The sequence below is a fragment of the Silene latifolia genome, chromosome X, assembly GCF_048544455.1.
Source record: "Silene latifolia isolate original U9 population chromosome X, ASM4854445v1, whole genome shotgun sequence".
Classification (NCBI taxonomy): Eukaryota; Viridiplantae; Streptophyta; class Magnoliopsida; order Caryophyllales; family Caryophyllaceae; genus Silene; species Silene latifolia.
The window spans coordinates 342,505,940-342,529,679 of record NC_133537.1 but is presented as its reverse complement, the minus strand read 5'-3'; the positions used below and the strand labels follow the sequence as shown (position 1 = coordinate 342,529,679).

Below are 23,740 nucleotides of genomic sequence, written 5' to 3'. Positions count from 1 at the left end.
CCGACTAAAGTAATGTTTAAAAAGATGAGGTATTTTTAAGATGTCACAAATCATTTTTTGTCGCAATATACAATAAAAATTTGAGATATATTTGATGAAAGCTGTATCACACTCTCAGAGAAAAATGCGAACATTTGTTTTTCTTCTGCCTCAAATTTAAGTAAACTCCACAAAAAAGTCTATAATATGTTTTATAGGTCTACTCCCAATTCCTAATTATACCCTTGATCAGAACTGGGAATAAACTGAACCCAATCTAACTTGATTCAAACTAGACTTGACAAAAGTGGCTCGTTCCGAATAACCCAACCTGTACCTGACGAGCATCTGGATAAGAGATTCGAATTTGAACCGTAGCCCGAATTGACATGAACTTATCTAACCCGACCTAAATATTTTACTAGCATACAAACGATTATCCCGAAACTTAGTAATAAAAACACACCCTGAAATAACCCGAACCAAAAAAAAACCCAACCCCGATCAATACGATCCAAACCCTTGCAAATCTCAAATGACCTTGCTCGACCCGAACCAGACATGACTAACTTCATCCTAAGAAGACAAACCCACCAAACCAAATGAAGTCCATTAACAAAGAAAACAGCAAAAAAAAAAGCCCAAATCAATACTTCCTGACCGTCAGATGCCGGTTATAATCGACGGTCAATTAAAAACCCTAATTTCAGATCAAAACCATTAACCTTCCCCCAAATCTCAGTTCATTTTCATCCCACTTCAATCTACACCTTGTATTGCTCTCCATTATCAAGTAATCTTCTTTTTCTTATTTATTTATACTTTCAATTTATTAATTTGTATATTTGCATGTCAATTTAATTTTGTGATTACTTGTTTTGTGTTAAATTGTATTACATGAAGTGAAAATCTTGCATTTTTGTTACCGTTTTTTTGATTATAAATATTGGGTAATGATTCTTTTTTACTGATTTTGGTGGGTTTATGTTATATTTTACATTCATACTGTAAATTGTTTGTTTATTAATGTTTGTTTGATTTGATCTTCTGGTTTGTATTTTGGGATGTTTGCTGATTAATTTGAGTATTGATTTGGTAGTGAGCTATGATTAGCTGAGTTGCATAGTTACCTTTATGCAATGGCGGAATCAGGATTTATGGTTTGACGGACATTGGGGAGAAGTAGTAATATAATACGGCGGAACACGGGTTTATAGTTAGGCGAGTGAATAAGGCGGAATCATGGTTAGTCTGGTGAGTGTAGGGGGGCGAAATAGTATTGAATATGGCAGAATCATGGTTAGTCTGGTGAGCGTAGGGGGACCGAACTGGTAATGTAACCAGAAAAACTAAAAAAAAGTTCAAAAATGAATAATTAAAATCATTGCTCTAAGTCTCTAACCCTAGTTTTTCCGCCACTGCCTTTATGAGTGATAGAAATTTGTCTTTTTGATTATGTGTTTTATAGGGTAATTTATGATTGTGGTTTGTTAGCATTGTACATGCTTTAAGTTTGTCTTGATTTTTTTGGTGAATTTGATAGGCGTGTTAATTTTGTTCGAGCATTGTGGGGTTAGGCAGTTGTTATAATTTAGTTTGGCGAGGGTGTCAAGGCTTACCAATGCTGTTGTGAATTTGTCATTGTATAGTGGTGATTTTCATAATGTGGGGTAGGCAGTTATAATGTGTGATAAAATTAAACTAGAAAAAGTTCGAAAATGAATAAAAAGTTTTAATTTGATATTGCTCTAATCCCTGTTGTTCTGCTGCTGTCTTTATGGATGATAGAAAAAGTGGCTATTTTGTGAATGTGTTATGCAAGGTGATTTTTGAATTTGGGTTGTTAGCATTGTACATGTTATAAGTTTGTCTTGAGTTCTGTCGTATTTTATAGGCATGTTAATTTGTTGGAGGATTGTTGATTTTGGTAGTTGTTTTAGTAATTCACATTTGATGGGGGCGAGGATTGTTGATTTTGGTAGTTGTTTTAGTAATTTACGTTTGATGGGGGCTAGGGTGTCAAGAATCAAGATATCTCTTACCAATCCTGCTGTGAATTTGTGATTATGTAATCATGGTTTTCATTACTTACACTTTTGTGGAATTAGACATGCTCCACCCATTGTGTATAGAATAGTTGAGTGTTGTCATGGATGGGATCATCGGTGGAGTCGACTGTTTCGTAATTTTGAGTGTTTCTATCTCCCCTTCTGATATGTTATTGGATCACGATACACTGTTGAAGCTGTAACTATTGCTAAAAAAATTACACACCAACTTGGTGAAGTTTTATGTCTGTAAGCGGTTGATTTCGCTAGCTACTTGTTTATCATGGCTCTGTTTATTGTTGCCTGAACTGCTGTTGTGTAAGTGTAAGTAATCTGATGCATATCTACTCAATTGACATTATATTTGCAGATAATGGCTCCAAAACAACCAAACACGGGTCTTTTTGTTGGACTGAACAAGGGTCACATTGTCACCAAGAAGGAACTTGCTCCAAGACCATCTGACAGAAAAGGGGTAAGTTTTATACCGTCTCGAGCATTCACATAGTATTACTTCAAATCTCAGGCAGAACCGTATTATCTATTGCTTTACCCGGGTTTGAAACTTTTCATGTATTTCCAACTTTCTGAAATACTAGGATTCTCAAGGCCTTAAGTAGGACGCTTCCCTTATTTTTAGAGTCAAATGTAGTCGTTTCATTAGATGCTCAAGGCATTAAATGAGAAGCTATTGGCTCTGAAATACATTTGACCCGACACTGTTATTGCTTTCTGCACTAGAATTGGCAAGAATATAAGGCACTTTCTAGGACTGCATTCTACTCCCTCCATTACATTTTCGTTCTTCCATTTTCCTTCTTCGTCTATACGAAAATAATTGCCTCCTTCCTATATCCAGTAAATTAAGTAAAAGAACATATCGATATTCCATAATATCCCTACTCAAATAGCATACTCTAGTGGGGACTGGTGAGGGGCAGAGGGAATATGAGGTTTGTGTGGGACTCCTAAGTCAAGCAATAATACCTGATATTTTGTCTTCTTTTGTTAAAATTTTGCCTGTAGTTGGCAGTGATGGTTATTAATCTAGTTCGCAACTTTTTCAACCAATTTTCAGAAAAAGACCAAGAGGGTTGACTTCGTGAGGAATGTCATCAGAGAGGTGGCTGGTTTCGCTCCATATGAGAAGAGGATTACTGAGCTTCTTAAGGTTGGTAAGGATAAGCGTGCCCTGAAAGTAGCCAAGAGAAAGCTAGGAACCCACAAGAGGGCTAAGCGAAAGAGAGAGGAGATGTCGAATGTTCTCAGGAAGATGAGGGCTGCTGGTGGCGCTGAGAAAAAGAAGTGATCTTTTTAACTCGATGAGTTTTAGGTTTTCATTTTATTGCTGTAGTATTATCAAGTGATTTCCCGTCATTACTAAGTTTGTGGAAGGATTATGATTTTCGATTTGTCTAAAAAGATTGTAGGGTGAATTTGATTAGTCTTTCACTCTCTTGCGTATTTATGAAGGATAATTTCTGCAACTCTTATAGTATTTGTTTTCTGTCAAGTATGGTTTGCCATGAAATGTTGATTGACAGTAACGGAAATGGAAGTTAAAAGACCGGTTGTTATGTTCGAAGTCAGATGGTGTGTAACTTTGTATTGTCTGGCACTGAGCCAACGGGCTTGTGTTGTTCTGTGAGTTTTGGGTGCAAGCAAATTTGTTCCGGTAAAGAAATGTTTGGGTACATGGTTAGCTGATGTACGCCTCTGTATGGCTATCTCACAGCTTTTCTAGGTGGTTAGCACTGGCTTGGTTAGATTTTAGGCACACTTCTTATTATAATTTTCTTAACTAATATCTGAAATGTTTGTCAACAGTCACAAATCCGGATAATTTGTTTTCGTGTCTGTACAAATGTGGGAGATATTTTTCAAGTTAACACATACGGTATTAAATTTTTTCGATGCCATATCACATAAGTACGAGGGTATAGAATATATCATGTTCAAGTAAGGTCGTTCTTCACTGATTACAAATAACCAACTATATTCTCCCTTAGAGTGTGTTTGGATTGAGTGATTTGGAGGGAAAAGAAAGTGAGGGAGAGTATGAGATTTAAAATCCCTTGTTTGGATAGCAAATAAGGATGGAGGGAAATGGAGGAGGAGAGATTTGGAGGGATCCATTTTCCTTCCTCCAAGGCAAATCAAAACCTCTCTACAATAGACAAGATTTGGAAGGAAATTGTATCCAAACACCCACTCTCCATTTGCCTTCCCCTTCCTGTACCTCCCTTTCTCTTCCCTCCTTTCCACTCCCCTCCATTTCCCTCCACTTTTGCTATCCAAACACACCCTTAAGGCCTTGTTTGGATAGGAAAAATGGGGGGAGGGGAGGGGAGGGGGAGGGGAAGGAAGAGAAGGGGAGGGGAGGGAGAATGGAGGAGGTGATTTTCCCTCCAAATGTTGCCTATATTGATGGGGAAATAATTTGCCTTGTAAGAGGGATCCATTTTCCCTTCCCTCTAAATCCCTACCATCATTTTGCTAATCAAACAATGGATTTCTCATCCTTCCAATTCCCTCCCCTCCCTTTTCCTCCAAATCCCTCAATCCAAACACACCCTTACCCTCCACAATTTCACTTTCTACAAGAACTACAAATTTTTTCCTTTGTCCATAAATTTTTCACTGTTCCCCCGGAAATTTTTTCAGCAATTAAAATTTCTACGGAAAATTCACGTGGTACCCTCGAACTTTGTCGTTTTGCACGTGGTACCCAACTTTTTAAGTTTGTGTACATGATACCCTCTATGTTTGATTTTCATGCACAACATGCTTTTTTGTCGCTAGAAAAAAAATCAATTGCGCATAACTCCGAGTCCGGAATCCAGAATCGGTCAATTTTTTTTCCTAAAATGATTATCTCGTCATAATCTACGATTTGAGAAAAAAAAAATTATCGGCTGATATTTTATGGGGTTTTTTTAAACGGAAATCTCAAATCAACCATATTTTCGATGTTAAACTTCCGAATGTCCATTTTCGTTTTATCAATTTATAGATCTCGAAGAGATGATCAATTTGAAAAAAAAAATTAGTCAATTCCGATTTTTGGTTTATGATTTATGCTCAATTGAAAATTTTAAGAATGATAAAAAGGGCGTGTTGTGCTTGAAAATCAAATATCAAGGATATTATGTGCACAATCTTAAAAAGTTGGGTACCACGTACAAAATGGCAAAATTCAAGGGTACCACGTGAATTTTCCGAAATTTCTACCGTCACGATAAAACTCAACACAATGTGGCTATTGGACCTAGAATATTTTCCTTTGTTCACAAGAACTACTTGAAATTCACCCTTAACAAATTGACAGCATTATGCACAAGAAATTCTTCATTGTTTTTGCATATAGTTGAGTTTATTTATTATTTTGGTCCCAATTAGGATATTCTATTTGATTTTTAACGTTATTTGTTTGGGATCTTGACTACGACAAAAGTTGACATTTTGCTACATTTGATTTTTTGATGTGCGTAGTAGCGCACTAGTGCGCCATTGGGAAACCAGTTAGTCTTGTATAAAACCATTGTACGCATGCAATATAGTGGCCTGGTTGAGTTTGTTTATTACTTTGGTTGCAGTTAGCAGATTTTAGTTGATTTTTAAGGTTAGTTGTTTGAGATCTTGACTAAGACAAGAGTTGACTTTTGTTACATTTGATTTTGGGATGTGCTTAGTAGTTCGCCATCTTGAAATCAGTTAGTCTTGTATAAGATTGTTATATGCATATATTATGAGTATAGTGAATATACCTTGAATTACCTTCTATGAAATGAGATGTAACACATAAAAAGAACCTGTTGTATGCATACACCGATCTTTTTTTGATAATTTTATGCGTAGTTTTGGGATTTAGACCGTGGAAATAGCTTCCTACAATTCATGTGCTTGTATCTTTATTGGAGGTAGTTGATGAATGTTCAGTTTTCGAGTAAGGTTCGTTTATAATCTGGTATAATATATAGTTAACTGTCATCTATACAATGCAAAAGTAAGCATAAAAGTAAATGAAGTTTAAAGTAATTTTGGTTATGACTGTGATGAGTTTATGCACGACTATCTCTTACCGTGGTTTGTATGACAGCCATTGGCGTAATGATGGTATGTTATGGCTACGGTGATAAATAAGAATCGTGGTACCACATCAAGACTACTTCCTTCTTTATTTGAAGTTTACTGCAATCACAGTATGGAATGTGGTAGGTGGCCACCTACGTATAACAACTGAGAGGAGACTGTGAAGATCGATTCCTCGACTGACATGAATTTAATATTGTGGTGGGGGGCTTTAGTAGCTTTGAAGGAATCAGCTTGACTTAGCAATTCGAAGCATGATTGGTCTTCCATTGTTACAACTTGCAGTCTAGTTAACTACCACAACTGTATAGAATGTGCTGCATTAGTTGGTCACTACTACACTGACATGTCGAGTGCTTTTGCTGGAGTATTATATATGGCTAATGGCTATCTAGTTCGATTTCATTCTATGTGTTGTTGCATTTGCTCCTTAACAAAAATTCTATAAACTAAAACAAAGGGAGGGCAAGGAAAATTATGGCTTTAGCCATAGTGGGTGGTGCGGTTCTGTCTGCTGCCTTGGGAGCGTTGTTCGAGAGAGCAGTTCCCAAGAGGGAGTTCTTCACCAGTTGCTTCCGCATGTCCAAGTTCAAACAGAAGGAAGGAAGGAAAATCTGTTGGCCAGTTGCGGGAGAGGCTATTGAGCCATTCTCTGCTGGCCATAAAAAAGGTTCTAGATGACTCTGATGATGTTGAGGATATGCAAGTCTTGAAGCCAGAAGTGCAAAAGTGGCTGAACCACCTTGCTGCGGTCCTCTATGATGTAGAGGACTTTCTGGATGAGATTGATGGGAAAAATCTCTTACGGGCGGATGAGTTTTTAAACGAGGTGGAAGAGTTTGTAAACAAGGAGGAAGACACTGTTTCTCGACAACAAATTAATCCTCCAGTCCATCTCTCTCAGATCTCGCATGATAAAGACATGTATCTCTGTGACGAGGACGTCGAAGAAAATTTTATGCAGATAAAAGAATATCTGTTTCAAGGAGAAGACGACGATGATTCCCCACAACAAAGTAATTCGGGTGTCCAGTCCTTTCAGCTGAGCTCACTCAAACGCCTGTTTCAGTGTTTTTCTGCACTTTCTGCATTAGCAGCACCGCGATCACGTGCTCCTAGTTCTCTCCGACGTCCTTCACATTGGTATTATGCAGAATCTTCTTGGGGGCAGCCGTATGATGAACTTTTCAGTAGATCCTCCTCTGCTGCTCTTGAGCCGGAAAGCTCTGATCAGATCTGGCTCTATTTACCTGAAAACCGTGTTCATCTCCAAGAACACCGTATTCGTCGTCTAGGAAAACGTGTTCATATCCAAGAAAGCCAAATGGCTTTCTGGAAAAAGAAGGTAGAATGTCTGTGCATGAGACTAGATAAGCTACATAAACAAATGGACGTTCTTGACCTAAAGATGAGGGTCAAGCCAAAACCTGCCGACAAGAAGTTGCCTACAACTGCTATGCCAGATGAACACCACCTATCTGGAAGGATAGAAGCATTGGGAAGGATTCTTGAATTTCCTTGGAAGAATGCTGGAAATGCTAAAAAAGTGTCCGTTATTGCTATATGGGGTATGCCTGGACTAGGAAACACATCCCTTGCCCAACACGTGTACCAGGATGCAACATTCAATGAATACTTTGTAAGATACGCCATCTATCATATGAGCGGCGTAATTGTGATGACTTGAGCAAGCTCACCTTAACATCAGTTGGTCATCTACGAACCTTTATTGCTCTCAACAGTCCAGCAGATTATTTTTACGTTAGTCTCAGGGTAATGAATGATTTTGTGCCAATGCTGAAAAGTGTGAGAGTGCTATCACTGGCACACTATCAGATTTACCATCTGTCAGCTTATGTTGGTAATTTAAAGCATCTGCGATTCTTAGATGTTTCTTTCACAAAGATAAAGCGGTTGCCAGGGACAATTTGCACCCTGCAAAAACTTCAGATCCTGTTGTTATCCCATTGCTCTGAACTGACTGAGTTGCCTCCTGATATGCACAGGCTTACTGCTTTGTGGCATCTTGATCTCTCTGGCACTGCTATGACTAATCTCTTCTTGAACATGCCTGATCTAAGCAAGCTCCATGCAGTGGGAAAAATCGTTGGAGACCCATCTGAACTCCACAAACTGAGAGATCTGAAGCATTTGCAAAATTCTCTTTGTGTATCAATCTCAAAAGGAACAGGAAGTCTAAAACACAGTTCACGTTCTTTCTTACAGCATTTTGAAGGCCTGCAGAAGTTGGAGATTGATTTCATATCCGCTTCTCATGATTCAGACGTTCAGGCTGAAGTGCTCAGACTGCTTGAACCTCCTTGTGGTTTAAAGAATCTGTCTATCCATGGCTTTATAGGAAGAAGTTTTCCAGATTGGGTAAGATTTTTTAGGTTCTCCCAAGTGGTTTCATTACATATTATCAATTGTGAGTTTTGCTTGTTTTTCCCATCACTTGGGGCGCTGCCATCTCTTGAGGATTTACGTCTAAGCGGATTCAGAAATGTTAGAAGGGTGGGTGCAGAACTTTATGGAGGTGGTTCTCAAAGGATCACTGCCTTCAAAACATTGAAGACCCTGATATTTGAAAACATGCCTGAGTGGGAAGAGTGGCTTCCTTGTGAAGGTAGAGGTTGCGACTTCCGTTGCCTTAAAGAACTGTATATAAGGAACTGCCCCAAGCTGAGTGGACGATTACCTTCTAATATTCCCTCTCTTGAGAAACTTGTCATCTCTCAGTGCCCACAACTAAATGTTGCTCCTCATATATTCCCATTTATGCAAATTTCAGAATCTACAGTTCTTGATAACACAGGAACAGTTCTCGGAATTAGCTCCTTAGAGCTTTCTTTTCTTCCACAATTGAGAAGATTACCCCAAGATATTTACCTGTTGACCTCTCTTATTTCTTTGGATATTACCAACATTCCGACCATTGAATCATTTCCTGATTTACCATTTCCAAAGTCCCTTCTATCTCTTCGGATAGATGAATGTAATGCATTGCATTCTCTGCCCAGCACATTGATGCATATTGTTAAATTGTTCATTTCCAGATGTCCATCTCTGGAGTTCTTTCCTGAAAATGGTCTTCCAGCTTCCTTGAAAATCCTCAAGATCAACCATTGCAAAAAAGTCTCCATTTTATGTCATTTCAAGACTGGCCTCAGAAACCAAACCTGACAACACTGGAAATCGATGACAGTTGTGATTCCCTCAGATCTTTTGCTTTAAACTCTTTCCCCGAACTTTCTCATCTTAAAATTTCCAACTGCAAGAACCTCGAGTTGCTTTGCTTCCTAGATACAACCCCCAGTCATGATCTGCATTTACTCCACGTATACATTAGTGAATGTACAAAACTAGAAGAAATATCATTGCCAGAGGGAGGATTGCCTGCTCCAAGCTTACACGAATTATCTTTTTCACGCTGCCCATCTCTCAAATCAGTTCCCCAAGATATGTTCGAAGGTCTAACATCGCTCGAGAGCTTAAACATGGATTATTGTCCTGAGCTTCGACCTGTTTCACACTGGCACAACTTACCTTCGGGCTTGGTTTCTCTGTCGTGCACTGATGCAATCTTCAATTCCGATTGGCTAAATTGCCAACTTCACGACTCCCTGACTCTCAAACATCTAAGATTAGATGGCCTGGAAGTAAAGAACTTCCCTCCATCCCAATCACTTATTTACCCTTTTTATCCGTTGTGAAGAGTACTTAATTTGTGATAAAAGATATAGTGAACCAGAGATAATCTGATTGTTTCTTGAACCCTCAATTTTCTGTACTCGTCTCCTCTGTCCCATTGTGCAGGAACATTATCTTCTCGGGTCATGGAAGTGAATCCCTCAGGAGGCGTATCAAGTTATCAACATGCATATGAGCAAGAACTTCCTAAGCGCTTATTAGTGTGAAATCATAGATCATAATGAACATGGAAGCTGAAGTTGTAGCTCTTTTCCTGAATTACTCGTGGCATTTATCAACATACAGGTCTGACTGCGTATATATTTACATCCCTTACCCCAGCTTAACTAGTATTCTTTTTAGAACAATCCTCTGTTTTTTCATGTATGACTTGTAACGGTTGTAAGGTGCAAATGTCCGGTCTTCAAAAATGCAATATCACTAATTATTCAATAAAAAATTTTGTTTCAGAAAAGCATGAAACTTTATAATTCGATCCGATTCATGGTAAAAATTCGCAAGACTACATTTGTTGTACTTGCATTATGATTCTTTATAGATTATTGAGAAGAGAAGTGCATGTCGAGAAATGTGTATCAACCTCTTTTTTTTTTTTTTTTTTTTACTGTATAAATTTTTCTGTAAAGTACAGAATGGAATAGCATAGCATTGAGTAGGTTCTATTTTTCTTTTTAGCATCCTGAATTTTATGCTAGATAACAAGCCAAGAAGCAAGTCAAGAATCTCTAAATTTATTTTAATTCTAATGATGTCTCATAACTGTTATAATTGTTCATCATGTTTGATTGATTTAAGGGTTGATCTGGTAGTGAACTATTGTTAGCTGAGTTGCATAGTTACCTTTATGCAGTGGCGGAATCAGGTTGCGGAAATTTTAGATAGGTGGCAGATTACTAATGTAATAAGGTAAGCTAGAAAAGGTTCAAAAATGAATTAAAAGTTAAGATTTGTCATTGCTCTAACCCTTGTAGTTCCGGGTCTGCTTTTATGGACGATAGAAAAATAACTAAATTTAGTGAATGCCATGTCTCTTTTTGTTATATCATGTTGAAGTTTTTTGTTCTTTAAGCAGTTGATTTGGCTACCTACTTCTTTTTCATGGCTCTGCTTGGTGTTGCTTGAACTGCTGTTATGAAAGTAGTCTGACTGGTAATCTGAACAATTCTCATTACATTTGCAGATAATGGCTCCAAAACAGCTGAACAGTCTTTTTGTTGGCATGAACAAGGTCACATTGTCGCCAAGAAGGAACTCGCTCCATGACCGTCTGACAGGAAAGGGGTAAGTTTTGTTATCGTATTACTCACTTCCATGCTAGTGTTACAAGTTTCAGACTGAATTATATTGTTGACTGATTTTGTTACTTCGATTTAACTATTTGCGATACTGGAATTTCTGTCGAAGAGGAAGTTCGAGGACTTTTCTTTTTTAGGACTGCAATATACGGAGTACAATTTATTTGGCTTTCAGTCCTAATATTAATCTATATGTCAATGTTTGTTCCCAATTTCAGAAAACCGGCAAGCAGGTTCATTTTGTGAGGATGTCGTCAGAGAGGATTACCGAGCTTCTGAAGGTTGGTAGGGACAAGCATGCCCTGAAATTGGCCAAGCGAAAGAGAGAGGAGATGTCGGATGTTCTCAGGAAAATGAGGTCTGCAGGAGGTGCTGAGAAAAAAAGAAGTGATTTTTTTAACTTTACGGTTCTTAGGTTTCCGTTTTATTGCTGCAGTGTGTTGCCAGTGACTTCCGTCTTTACAAAGATTTTAGTGGATAGGGATTTTTGTTTTTTGGCACTCAAAATATCGTCTTGGATGAATTTTTCATGTATCTTGCATGTTTATAGGGCTAATTTCAATCTTCGCAGTAGTTCTCGTGTCAAATTCGGGTTTGTTGTGGCTGCTACTGAGCTAGAGTTCAGACTTCAAAGCTTGTATTGTGCTATGCTCATGTTTCGGCGTCCAAGAAAATCTGTCCTGAAAACATATATTATGGTGATCAAATCTAGTAGAGGATCATCCTACAATTCGATTTTTCTGTTGGTGTAAACGGAAGGATTTGAGGCTTTGAACCCGAAACCTATTGTTCTTAAGTTCCTTGTTCTAATTGCTAAGTTTAGACTTTTTCTGCTCAGCATACATTTGTCAAAATGTATGATTGAATCTGGTTACGTCATTATGTTCGAAGGTGAAAGAAAAGAACCGTCACACAAATACGGAGTATATTAGATACACGCTTTTCGGGGGTAATGCTGAGAAAAATGTGAAATATAACTTATAAGCTATTGGAAGACCGTCTCATTCAAGAATCTTCTTTTTTTTTTTCCTTTTTTTTTCCTTTTTTTTTGTAAAAGTGCCCGGTACGCGACCTGGCAAAATGGGGTCATACTCGACCCGAGCCGAACATTATATGACCCAATGTTGACCCGGCCCGATCTGTCCCAACTCATAATTGACCTGGTCCCAAATGACTTGAAATTACCCAAAACGACTAGTAATAAGTCGTATTAATATTATATATATCAGAATTAAGTTTCATGGTTTGCAACAGTCCCTTATTCCGAAATTGACCGGAAACCTAAAAGTGACCCGACCTGACCCAAAATGTGTGACAGTCCCAAACTGACCCGATCCGTACCCGATTCGAGTGACCCGTTTTGCCAGGTCTACGCTTAGATGAGTATATCTAGTGTAGAAAACCAATAACAGCTGGGCCGGCCCAATTAAGTTGGGCCTTTCCTAAACTGATGCAATCCTAAAACTCTAAGGCTTACGGAATCCTAATCCTAATTCATAAAGGCTTAAACACTTGCCAATTGCCATCCATATGTCGGTTCATACAACCTATATATATACACATACATATCTTCAATAATCTTTCATCAAACATCAAAATTCCTTACTTCTTAACATAATACATAAAGATTGCCTTCAGTACCTCGGGGGAGATTATCACGTAAAGATGACGGCATTAGTGTGTGGAAAAAGATGTCATGCCTTTGAAGACAACCTTGATACATACTACCCTTCCTTCAAAAAACACCATTCTTCATCTTTATTCAACAAAAACACCCTTATTAACCAACTCAAGAATACCTTCCCTCTCGTCGACCCGCAAACCCTAGACAAAACCCTCCAAGATTGTAATCTCGACCTCGATACAACCACTCACAAGCTCCAAGAACTTTACAATGCACAAGAACAACAACAAGAAGACGTACATGTACTTAGTGAAAAAGACATTAAATGGGTGGAGTTATTCGTCAAGGAGATGACTTGTGCTACAAGTCTAGACGAAGCAAAGTCACGCGCAGCCAGGATTCTAGCTGCGCGTGACCAAGATCAGACTGTGACAACCGATAAGCTGAATGAAGAAAATTTGAAACTCGGTCAAGAGAATTGTGTACTTAGAAGGTTAGTTGTGGTGCAACATGAGAAGCTTAAAGGGTACGACGAAAATAAACAAGAAGTCGAGAAGTTGAATTGCATGCTTTCGAAGTGTAGGGAAGAATTACGAGTGTCGGAAATTAATAATTATACGTTGAAGATGCATCTTGATCAGGCGGTCCGATTTGGTGGTTCGTCGTTGATTAATACGTTTAATTTACCTCCCGATGTTTATTAGTTCAAGAATATAAATTACTCGGAGTATTTCTTATTTGCACCGGATCCCATCAGAACAAGAAGTTTTTTGTAATAGTTGAAACGATATATTATTCGAGGAAATTTCAATTTTTTTGAGTGAATTTTTACACTTGTGATTTTGGATGATATTCTCAACGAAATTTACATCTTGAACGTGAAAACGCGCTAATATATATAGGGTATCAATAACCCGAAAACTGTAGAAAAGTGAGTATTTATGTCATTTTAGTATAGACCAAAACTCGAAAAAATTACTACTAATTAAAATTGTACGAAAAGAGAAGTAAACATCTCGAAATATGGGATAAGATTCATAAGAATCGTCTAATTTTCATTAGATCGACAAGAATTACTGAATTAAACCGACTTCTTAATAGTAAACTAGATCGATCTTAGCTTAGTACATGCATGAATACTACTAAAATTTTATTATTATTAAAAACCATACTGTAAATTGGAACACAATATGATCGATCCTCATCACTCTCTTATGCTTACTCAGACGATTTCGTCTCATCGTCTTCATAGTCAGGAAGGTTAACTCGGCCTGCTTCGATGTCTGCAATATCGTCTTCTAAATCTTGATAATGCTTTTTAACCTCTTCAACAGTTTTTCCAATTTTGTTAGCAATTTTTTCCCATTTGTTGGGATCATCATGGAATTCGGCCAAAGCCATCTCGAACTCCTTCTCTTCTTCTCTTGTCCAGGATGATCGTGAGGCCATTGTTTCGAGTTTTTTGAGTTCGTATATTATGAGCTTACCAACAATGGTTTTTTTGTAGACTATTTATAAGAAGAAGGATTATAGAAGAAATAACTGTTGCATGAACTGCGAATTTTGCATGATCTCGAAAATGGTGTGATGAAGAACAAGATGCATGAAGTTTATGGTGAAGACTGAAGACTATCAGTTGAATGAGAAAACAATGATATCTGAAGAATTAGTTGGTCTGTCTTAATTAAGACGGTAACATTTGTGATCTGTCTTAAGATTATAACGAATCAAATAACATCCACTTGAATAGATTGAGACAAGCCTTTCCTTTGTTACGTTATTCCTTAGACAATTAACTTTTGACTCATCTATACTACTTGAGCGGTTTTAAGTTCAAAGACCAATAATATACTCATCTTAAGCAAAATTTTGTAGATGAAATTGTATGAGGTACATGATAGGTAATGCATGACTGTATGAGTATAGACAAGTTTTGGTGTTTTGGCAAAGGTGGTTGAAAACAAGTTCATTGTGGTGTATATTCTCATGGGTAACAACTAACAAAGCATCTTGCTTGTGACGGGCTAATCCCGTCACAAGCTGATGTTAGGGGATTGATTATTATGAATAATAAATTTGACAAACAAATACAGACCGAATCGACTCTTGCTTTCCTAATAGAATAATTCGACCCTTATTCTTGTGCCTGGGTTATACCGAATTTTTCTACTGAGATAAGACGGTCCCCTCTGTCTTTGGCACTCAAAGATCAGAAACGTAATATAGAAATATTGTGTGTAGTTTGTTAAACGTTTGTTGATGTCAGAAGAATTTCTTTTTGTCTGCTTCTTCTCTTCCTCTTTGTTTATATAGAGAGGAAAACAGGGAAGGGAGGGAAGTTATTCTGATACGTTGAATTGGTTTCCCTTGAAATTAATTAATTATCTTTTCAGAGTAGACTCTCCGCAATTCCGTAAATAATTATGCAAGTATACTCTCCGTATTTTCCCGAACTTGCAATTTATTATTCAGAAATTACCCACTAACGAACCAACCTTAATTACGCAAAATGAAACCGGTAATTACTCTTAAATCACCAACAGTTGAAGACTTCTCACAAAAAGGGAGAGGGGACAAGGTGGGACACCCCTCATGTGCTTCCCCACTCACCTCTCATGGGTATTTTGTGAGAGGAAATGGAATCCGTCATAAGCTTGTGACGGATATCGCCGTCTTCAATGAGATTTTGTGAATAACTAACAGTAGCGGCGGATCTAGAAAAAATTCTTTCGAGGTTTTGATGTAATATTAAAGCTATTTTTACGTAAAGCCTAAAATTTAGACAGAATACATAACAAGTTTTGTTTTTGATGCCTCGAAACCTCAGACCTATATGCGTGGATCTGCCAATGGTATAAGAGTAAGATTATTAGTAATCTTGAGATAAGACTATCAATAATCTACCCTAATCTTAACAAAGTTTTAAGTTGAGTCTTGAAAATCCAAGACTCAACTTAAGACTTTAGGTGAGTCTTGACCTCACCTTAAAGAAAAATTATCCAATGAGTGGACAACATGACTGCCTTTCTTTCTCAATTTAGCAAAATCTTGAAAAATTTGGGAATAATCCACATTTCACCTTCTCAAAGAATAAAATCATTATCTAGGGCAGAAAATCCACATTTGGGAATAAATCTTGAAGAATTTGGTCCGCTCTCTCATAGGACCTCTCCTAGTCCAATAATGAGAGTTAAGTACCTGGCTACCCGCTACGCTTAGATGGGCTTATCTAGGGTAGAAAGCATTAATAGTTGGCCCATTACATTGGGCCTTTCCTAAACTCATGCAACTTCTACAACTCCAAGGCCTATGGACCTAATTCCTAAAGGCTCAACTGCTTAGGCCCTTTGGACTTCTATTTGTCTTTTTAAGTTCAGTTCAGTTCTTATAAGTTCAGTTTAGTTCCTATAAGTTCAGTTCAGCTCTTATAAATTAAGTTCAGTTCAGTTCCTATTAGTTCAGTTTCGATAAGTTCATACAACTTATATTAACTATAAATTCATACCCGTTTTTTAATATTGACGAATTGAAAAAAATATTACCATTTTCATTAAAATCAATGCAAAAAAAATCCAATATTGAAATTATCATATATACATTATTCTTAAAAACAATAGATGGTTAGAAAAAAAAAAATAGATGGATTCGATGATGTCAGTGAAAATGAAGATGAAGATGAAGATGAAAGTGACAAGTATGATGATAATATGGAAATAAATGGTTAGAAAAAAAATGTAATATGCAATATATTTTTTATTGTAATGTATTGTAGTAGTTGTAAGAAAAAAAATTAATATATATAAAGCGTAAAATTTTTATAAGTTCAGTTCAGTTCATCTCCTATAAATTCAGTTCAGTTTAGTTCCTATAAGTTTAGTTCAGCAAATAGAAGGAATTTTTTCTCAAAATAAGGCTCTAGACCAAACTAATTCTCACTTTATAGTCCATTTCAAACTATTTCCTCCCAATTGGTCCACGTCATCATTTTTCTTTTTTTTGGACAAAAATTATACAAATCGCTACTCCAATTAGCGAATTGACATTCATATAAGAAAATAGGACTGATGACATGAAGATTAAGCCAAATCGCTAGCTGAAATAGCGATTTTGCCCCTTCACTATTTTTTGGTCTTTGGACCTCTCATTTTCGATTCAATCGTTCTCCTTTGTTTCTCCACCGTTTCGCGTGATTTTTGCGTTGTTGGATTCCTCTCGCAGTAAGCTACACACTAGTATAAGTTTAAAGCCGTACTACACATTTTGACCATGTAACATGATACTTGATACTAGTGCGAAATCGAAAGTAAAACCGTCTTACACGAATACACGTCGCGTATTAGTGCGAAACTAAAACCATCTCTGTCTCTATTTTTTGGGCTACTTACCTTCTGACTTAATTTATGCTGCTATTCGCATTCAGTATATAGGTTTATGGCTTTGAGTAACACAAGGAAACTTCTTTTTGGCAGACTATGCGATGGTCTGTTAATCCATATGTATGCTACAGTTTTAACTTTTATAAACAGGCAGCCTTCAGCCCTTCACACTGCTAATTAGTACCATAGCCTTTGATGTTTATCCATTCAGTCATTTGTTGTTTTTGTTGTTTATGGGAGTGGATTTGTATAACCATTTCAAAAGCGAGTGCATGAAGTATTGCTTGGCCCCGGTTATTGCAGGTGGCAATTCATGAATTATTACTAATATCAAGTATTATGTTACATGATCAAAACGTGTAAGGGGGCTTTAAACTTATACTAGTGTGTAGCTTACTGCGAGAGGAATCCAACAACGCGAAAATCACGTGAAACGGTGGAGAAACAAAGGAGAACGATTGAATCGAAAATGATTGGTCGAAAGACAGAAATAGTGAAGGGCTAAATCGCTACTTCAGGTAGCGATTTGGCTTAATATTCATGACATCATTACAATTTTCTTATATGAATGTCAAGTCGCTAATTGGAGTAGCGATTTATATAATTTTTGCCCATAAAAAAAAAACGATGACGTGGACCCATTGAGAGAAAATAGTTTGAAATGGACCCTAAAGTAAGAATTAGTTTGGTCTAGAGCCTTATTTTGAGATGGACCCAAAAGAACAGGGCCTAAGACCCCATGAGGTTATGCGAGTAAAATTGTCCGCATCGAAAAATTGAGAAGCTTGTGATATGTTTATAAAGGGATTACACTCATCACTTAGTAACAAGGCCTTGTATTTTTGGGCTAAGTGAGGACAAAACGGACACAAAGATGAACATCTCATCTTTACGTGGGTTGTGATAACGACGGTGGTGAGTCGGGTTGTTATAAACTTATAGCCAATTTAAGAATTGTAATGTAATATTCTTAAGAGTTAAGACGAATTAAACAAGTTCCCGATTGTAACTCGAATGACCCGGTCCGGATAAACGGACCTGTACCCAACCTGACACCTGAACTCAAGACTCCAGTTTGACCTCAACCTAAATCGACCTGGCCCAATAGAACCCCGATTTGAATGTTTATTATTGCAAGGTGATTATTTCCAGAGATATTAGCAGCAACACATCCTATTATGTGATGCATGACTAATGACTTGTTTCATGATTTAGCACAATTTGTGTCAAAACAGTTCTTCTACAGGGCTGAACACAATAAGATACCATGTCGAATGTCATCTAAGATTCGTCATCTATCTTATAAGAGGCATCATCCGTGCTTTGGGAAAGATTGTAAGCTATCCATCTGAACTACACAAACTTAGAGAGCTAAAGCATTTGCGAGGTTCCCTTTGTGTATCAATATCAGAAGGAATGCCAAAGTTGTTGTTCCCTTCGTCCCCCAATCATGTGTTTACGGTTTACCTTTTTTATTCATTTTGAAGGGTATTTTCTTTGGTCATGGACGCGAATCCCTCAGGAGGCGTATCAACATACGTTCCTAACTTTAATAAGCATGGAAGCTATAGTGTAGTTCTTTACCTGAATTACTGTATCATTTATCATATATTGATTTTTTCATATTGACTTCCAATTCGGAAAAAAAATGTAGTTTGAGAAAAACTATGATCCGATTCATAGTAAAAATTTGTAAGTTTTCTTATAGATACCGAGAAGAGAAGTGCATGTATCAAAATGTTGTTTTACTTAGCTTAGTCACAAATTATAATCCTTATACTTAAATTCTTTGTTCTTCATTCCTCATCTTGCATCATTAGTAAACAAAATATGCTTGATAACTTGCATGAATACATCATGTATGAACACTACTAAAATTTTATTATTAAAAACCGAATTTTTTTCTAAAATAGGGCTGAGAACAAAAGAAATTAACGAAATAAGGCCAACTTCAAACTAATTACCCAAAATGGGTCCACGTAGGATCGGAATATCTGAAACTTTGCTTCGGAATAAGTCGCTCAGCGGGGTAGCAGTTTGATATAAAGTCGCTCAGCTCCAAAGCGATTTTATAGAAACTATAATATTTTTGGGGGAAAAAAAAATTGAAGTAGCGTGGATCGAACCCGGGGTTTCGGCAAAATTACAACGTCTAATCTCACCAATAAACCAAGAGATATTCTTTGAATAACTACAGCGCTTAAACGTATTGAATTTCTTAACCGAATCCCAAGACGCATTTAGTTTAGAATATTTGTTTTAAATGCGTAATTTCAGCATAGCATTTGCTTTGCACTGATGGTCATGGTCTGAAGATTGGTGGTCTAAACACGCGAGTTCGATTCCCAACCGCTACAATGTCATTTTTTTTTATTTTGCAAAATTGTTATAGTCGCTATGGGGCTGAGCGACTTAAGGTCAAATCGCTCACCCGCTCAACGACTTATTTCCGAAGCAAATTTTCATACATCCCGATCCTACGTGGACCCATTTTGGGTAATTAGTTTGAAGTTGGCCCTATTTTGTTAATTTCTTTTGCTTTGAACCCTATTTTAGAAAAAAATTCTTAAAAACCAGACTGTAAATTGGAACACAATATGATCCTCACTCTCTTATGCTTACTCAGACGATTTCGTGTCATCATCTTCGTAGTCAGGAAGGTTAACTCGGCCTGCTTCGATATCTGCAACATCGTCTTCTAAATCTTGATAATGCTTTTTAACCTCTTCAACAGTTTTTCCAATCTTGTTAGCAATTTTTTCCCATTTGTTGGGATCATCATGGAATTCGGCCAAAGCCATCTCGAACTCCTTCTCCTCTTCTCTAGTCCAGGATGATCTTGAGGCCATTTCGAGTTTTTTGAGTTCGTATATTATGAGCTTACAACAAAAGCTTATACAACAATGCTTTTTTGTAGACTATTTATAAGAGGAAGGATCATAGAAGAAATAACTGTTGCATGAACTGCGAATTTTGCATGATCTCGAAAATGGTGTGATGAAGAACAAGATGCATAGTTACCTTTATGCAGTGGCGGAATCAGGTTGCGGAAATTTTAGATTGGTGGCAGATTACAAATGTAATAAGGTAAACTAGAAAAGGTTCAAAAATGAACTAAAAGTTAAGATTTGTCATTGCTCTAACCCTTGTAGTTCCGTGTCTGCTTTTATGGACGATAGAAAAATAACGAAATTTAGTGAATGGCATGTCTCTTTTTGTTATATCCTGGTGAAGTTTTTTGTTCTTTAAACGGTTGATTTCGCTACCTACTTCTTTTTCATGGCTCTGCTTGGTGTTGCTTGAACTGCTGTTATAAACGTAGTCTGACTGGTATCTGAACAATTGTCATTACATTTGTAGATAATGGCTCCGAAACAGCTGAACACGAGTCTTTTTATTGGCATGAACAAGGTCACATTGTCATCAAGAAGGAACTCGCTCCAAGACCATCCGACAGGAAAGGGGTAAGTTTTGTTATCGTATTACTCACTTGCATGCTAGTGTTACAAGTTTCAGGCTGAATTATATTGTTGACTGAGTTTGTTACTTCGATTTAACTATTTGCGATACTGGAATTTCTGTCGAAGATGGGACGTTCAAGGACTTTCCTTTCTTTTTTAGGACTGCAATATACGGAGTACAATTTATTTGGCTTTCAGTCATAATATTAATCTATATGTCAACGTTTGTTCTCAATTTCAGAAAACCGGCGTGAGGGGTCATTTTGTGAGGATATCGTCAGAAAGGATTACCGGGCTTCTGAAGGTTGGTAAGGACAAGCGTGCCCTGAAAGTGGCCAAGACGAAGCTGGGAACCCACAAGAGGGCCAAGCGAAAGAGAGAGGAGATGTCGGATGTTCTCAGGAAAATGAGGTCTGCAGGAGGAAGCTGGGAACCCACAAGTGATTTTTTTAACTTTACGGTTCTTAGGTTTCCGTTTTATTGTTGTCAAAAAAAAAAAAAAAAAAAAAGGTTTCCGTTTTATTGCTGCAGTGTGTTGCCAGTGACTTCCGTCTTTACAAAGATTTTAGTGGATAGGGATTTTGGTTTTTTGGCACTCAAAATATTGTCTTAGATGAATTTTTCATGTATCTTGCATGTTTATGGGGATAATTTCAATCTTCGCAGTAGTTCTCGTGTCAAATTTAGGTTTGTTGTGGCTGCTACTGAGCTAGAGTTCAGACTTCAAAGCTTGTATTTTGCCATGCTTGTGTTTCGGTGTCCAAGATAATCTGTCCTGAAAACATATATTATGGTGATCAAATCTAGTAGAGGATCATCCTACAATTCGATTTTTCTGTTGGTCTAAACGGAGGGATATGAGGCTTTGAACCCGAAACCTTTTGTTCTTAGGTTCCTTGTTCTAATTGCCAAGTTTAGACTTTTTCTGCTCAGCATACATTTGTCAAAATGTATGATTGAATCTGGTTACGTCATTATGTTCGAAGGTGAAAGAAAAGAACCGTCACACAAATACGGAGTATATTAGATACACGCTTTCCGGGCTAATGCCGAGAAAATGTGAAATATAACTTATAAGCTATCGGAAGACCGTCTCATTCAAGAATCATCTTCCTTTTTTCCCTTTTTTTTTTTTTTGTAAAAGTGACCGGTACGCGACCTGGCAAAATGGGGTCATACCCGACCCGAGCCGAACATTATATGACCCAATGTTGACCCGGCCCGATCTGTCCCAACTCATAATTGACCTGGTCCCAAATGACTTGAAATTACCCAAAACGACTAGTAATAAGTCGTATTAATATTATATATATCAGAATTAAGTTTCATGGTTTGCAACAGTCCCTTATTCCGAAATTGACCGGAAACCTAAAAGTGACCCGACCTGACCCAAAATGTGTGACAGTCCCAAACTGACCCGATCCGTACCCGATTCGAGTGACCCGTTTTGCCAGGTCTACGCTTAGATGAGTATATCTAGTGTAGAAAACCAATAACAGCTGGGCCGGCCCAATTAAGTTGGGCCTTTCCTAAACTGATGCAATCCTAAAACTCTAAGGCTTACGGAATCCTAATCCTAATTCATAAAGGCTTAAACACTTGCCAATTGCCATCCATATGTCGGTTCATACAACCTATATATATACCCATACATATCTTCAATAATCTTTCATCAAACATCAAAATTCCTTACTTCTTAACATAATACATAAAGATTGCCTTCAGTACCTCGGAGGAGATTATCACGTAAAGATGACGGCATTAGTGTGTGGAAAAAGATGTCATGCCTTTGAAGACAACCTTGATACATACTACCCTTCCTTCAAAAAACACCATTCTTCATCTTTATTCAACAAAAACACCCTTATTAACCAACTCAAGAATACCTTCCCTCTCGTCGACCCGCAAACCCTAGACAAAACCCTCCAAGATTGTAATCTCGACCTCGATACAACCACTCACAAGCTCCAAGAACTTTACAATGCACAAGAACAACAACAAGAAGACGTACATGTACTTAGTGAAAAAGACATTAAATGGGTGGAGTTATTCGTCAAGGAGATGACTTGTGCTACAAGTCTAGACGAAGCAAATTAAAGTCACGCGCAGCCAGGGTTCTGACTGCGCGTGACCAAGATCAGACTGTGACAACCGATAAGCTGAATGAAGAAAATTTGAAACTCGGTCAAGAGAATTGTGTACTTAGAAGGATGGTTGTGGTGCAACATGAGAAGCTTAAAGGGTACGACGAAAGTAAACAAGAAGTGGAGAAGTTGAACTGCATGCTTTCGAAGTGCAGGGAAGAATTACGAGTGTCGGAAATTAATAATTATACGTTGAAGATGCATCTTGATCAAGCTGTTCGATTTGGTGGTTCGTCGTTGATTAATACGTTTAATTTACCTCCCGATGTTTATTAGTTCATGAATATGTATTACTCGGAATATTATTTGCACCGGATCCCATCAGAACCAGAAATGATATATTATTCGAAAAAATTTCAATTTTCTTGAGTGAATTTTTACTCTGTGATTTTGGATGATATTCTCAACGAAATTTACATCTTGAACGTGAAAACGCGCTAATAGGGTATTTATGTCATTTTAGTATAGACCAAAACTCATAAAAATTACTACTAATTAAAATTGTACGAAAAGAGAAGTAAACATCTCGAAATATAGGATAAGATTCATAAGAATCGTCTAATTTTCATTAGATCGACAAGAATGATTGAATTAAACCGACTTCTTAATAGTAAACTAGATCGATCTTAGCTTAGTACATGCATGAAATACTACTAAAATTTTATTATTAATTAAAAACCATATTGTAAATTGGAATAACATAATCTGATCCTCACTCTCTTATGCTTACTCAGACGATTTCGTGTCATCGTCTTTGTAGTCAGGAAGGTTAACTCGGCCTGCTTCGATATCTGCAATGTCGTCTTCTAAATCTTGATAATGCTTTTTAACCTCTTCAACAGTTTTTCCAATTTTGTTAGCAATTTTTTCCCATTTGTTGGGATCATCATGGAATTCGGCCAAAGCCATCTCGAACTCCTTCTCCTCTTCTCTAGTCCAGGATGATCTTGAGGCCATTGTTTCGAGTTTTTTGAGTTCGTATATTATGAGCTTACAACAAAAGCTTATGG

General features: G+C 37.3%; 4 protein-coding genes across 4 annotated transcripts; all 4 read left to right on the top strand.

Moving 5' to 3' along the window:
* The first annotated feature begins 593 nt into the window (after window positions 1-593).
* Window positions 594-3,612, top strand: LOC141619612 (large ribosomal subunit protein eL36y-like). The gene is made up of 3 exons (XM_074436632.1): window positions 594-772; window positions 2,398-2,502; window positions 3,106-3,612. The coding sequence occupies exons 2-3, from the start codon at window positions 2,401-2,403 to the stop codon at window positions 3,334-3,336; spliced, it is 333 nt and encodes a 110-aa protein (XP_074292733.1). The 5' UTR covers window positions 594-772; window positions 2,398-2,400; the 3' UTR covers window positions 3,337-3,612.
* A 4,283-nt stretch (window positions 3,613-7,895) lies between these two features.
* On the top strand, window positions 7,896-9,302 carry LOC141621078 (putative disease resistance RPP13-like protein 1). Its single transcript, XM_074437792.1, has one exon. It carries the CDS (start codon window positions 7,896-7,898, stop codon window positions 9,300-9,302), a length of 1,407 nt encoding a protein of 468 aa, XP_074293893.1.
* Window positions 9,303-12,790: 3,488 nt separating this feature from the next.
* Window positions 12,791-13,453, top strand: LOC141621077 (uncharacterized). Its single transcript, XM_074437791.1, has one exon. It carries the CDS (start codon window positions 12,791-12,793, stop codon window positions 13,451-13,453), a length of 663 nt encoding a protein of 220 aa, XP_074293892.1.
* Window positions 13,454-22,622: 9,169 nt separating this feature from the next.
* Window positions 22,623-23,006, top strand: LOC141621076 (uncharacterized). The gene has a single exon (XM_074437790.1). It carries the CDS (start codon window positions 22,623-22,625, stop codon window positions 23,004-23,006), a length of 384 nt encoding a protein of 127 aa, XP_074293891.1.
* Window positions 23,007-23,740: the final 734 nt, after the last annotated feature.

Excerpts from the sequence above, each read along its gene's own strand:
- LOC141619612 (XM_074436632.1), top strand. The coding sequence starts at position 2,401 with ATGGCTCCAAAACAACCAAACACGGGTCTTTTTGTTGGACTGAACAAG. Across the intron at positions 2,503-3,105 it reads GACCATCTGACAGAAAAGGG|AAAAAGACCAAGAGGGTTGA; the intron begins GTAAGTTTTATA and ends ACCAATTTTCAG.
- LOC141621078 (XM_074437792.1), top strand. The coding sequence starts at position 7,896 with ATGAATGATTTTGTGCCAATGCTGAAAAGTGTGAGAGTGCTATCACTG.
- LOC141621077 (XM_074437791.1), top strand. The coding sequence starts at position 12,791 with ATGACGGCATTAGTGTGTGGAAAAAGATGTCATGCCTTTGAAGACAAC.
- LOC141621076 (XM_074437790.1), top strand. The coding sequence starts at position 22,623 with ATGGGTGGAGTTATTCGTCAAGGAGATGACTTGTGCTACAAGTCTAGA.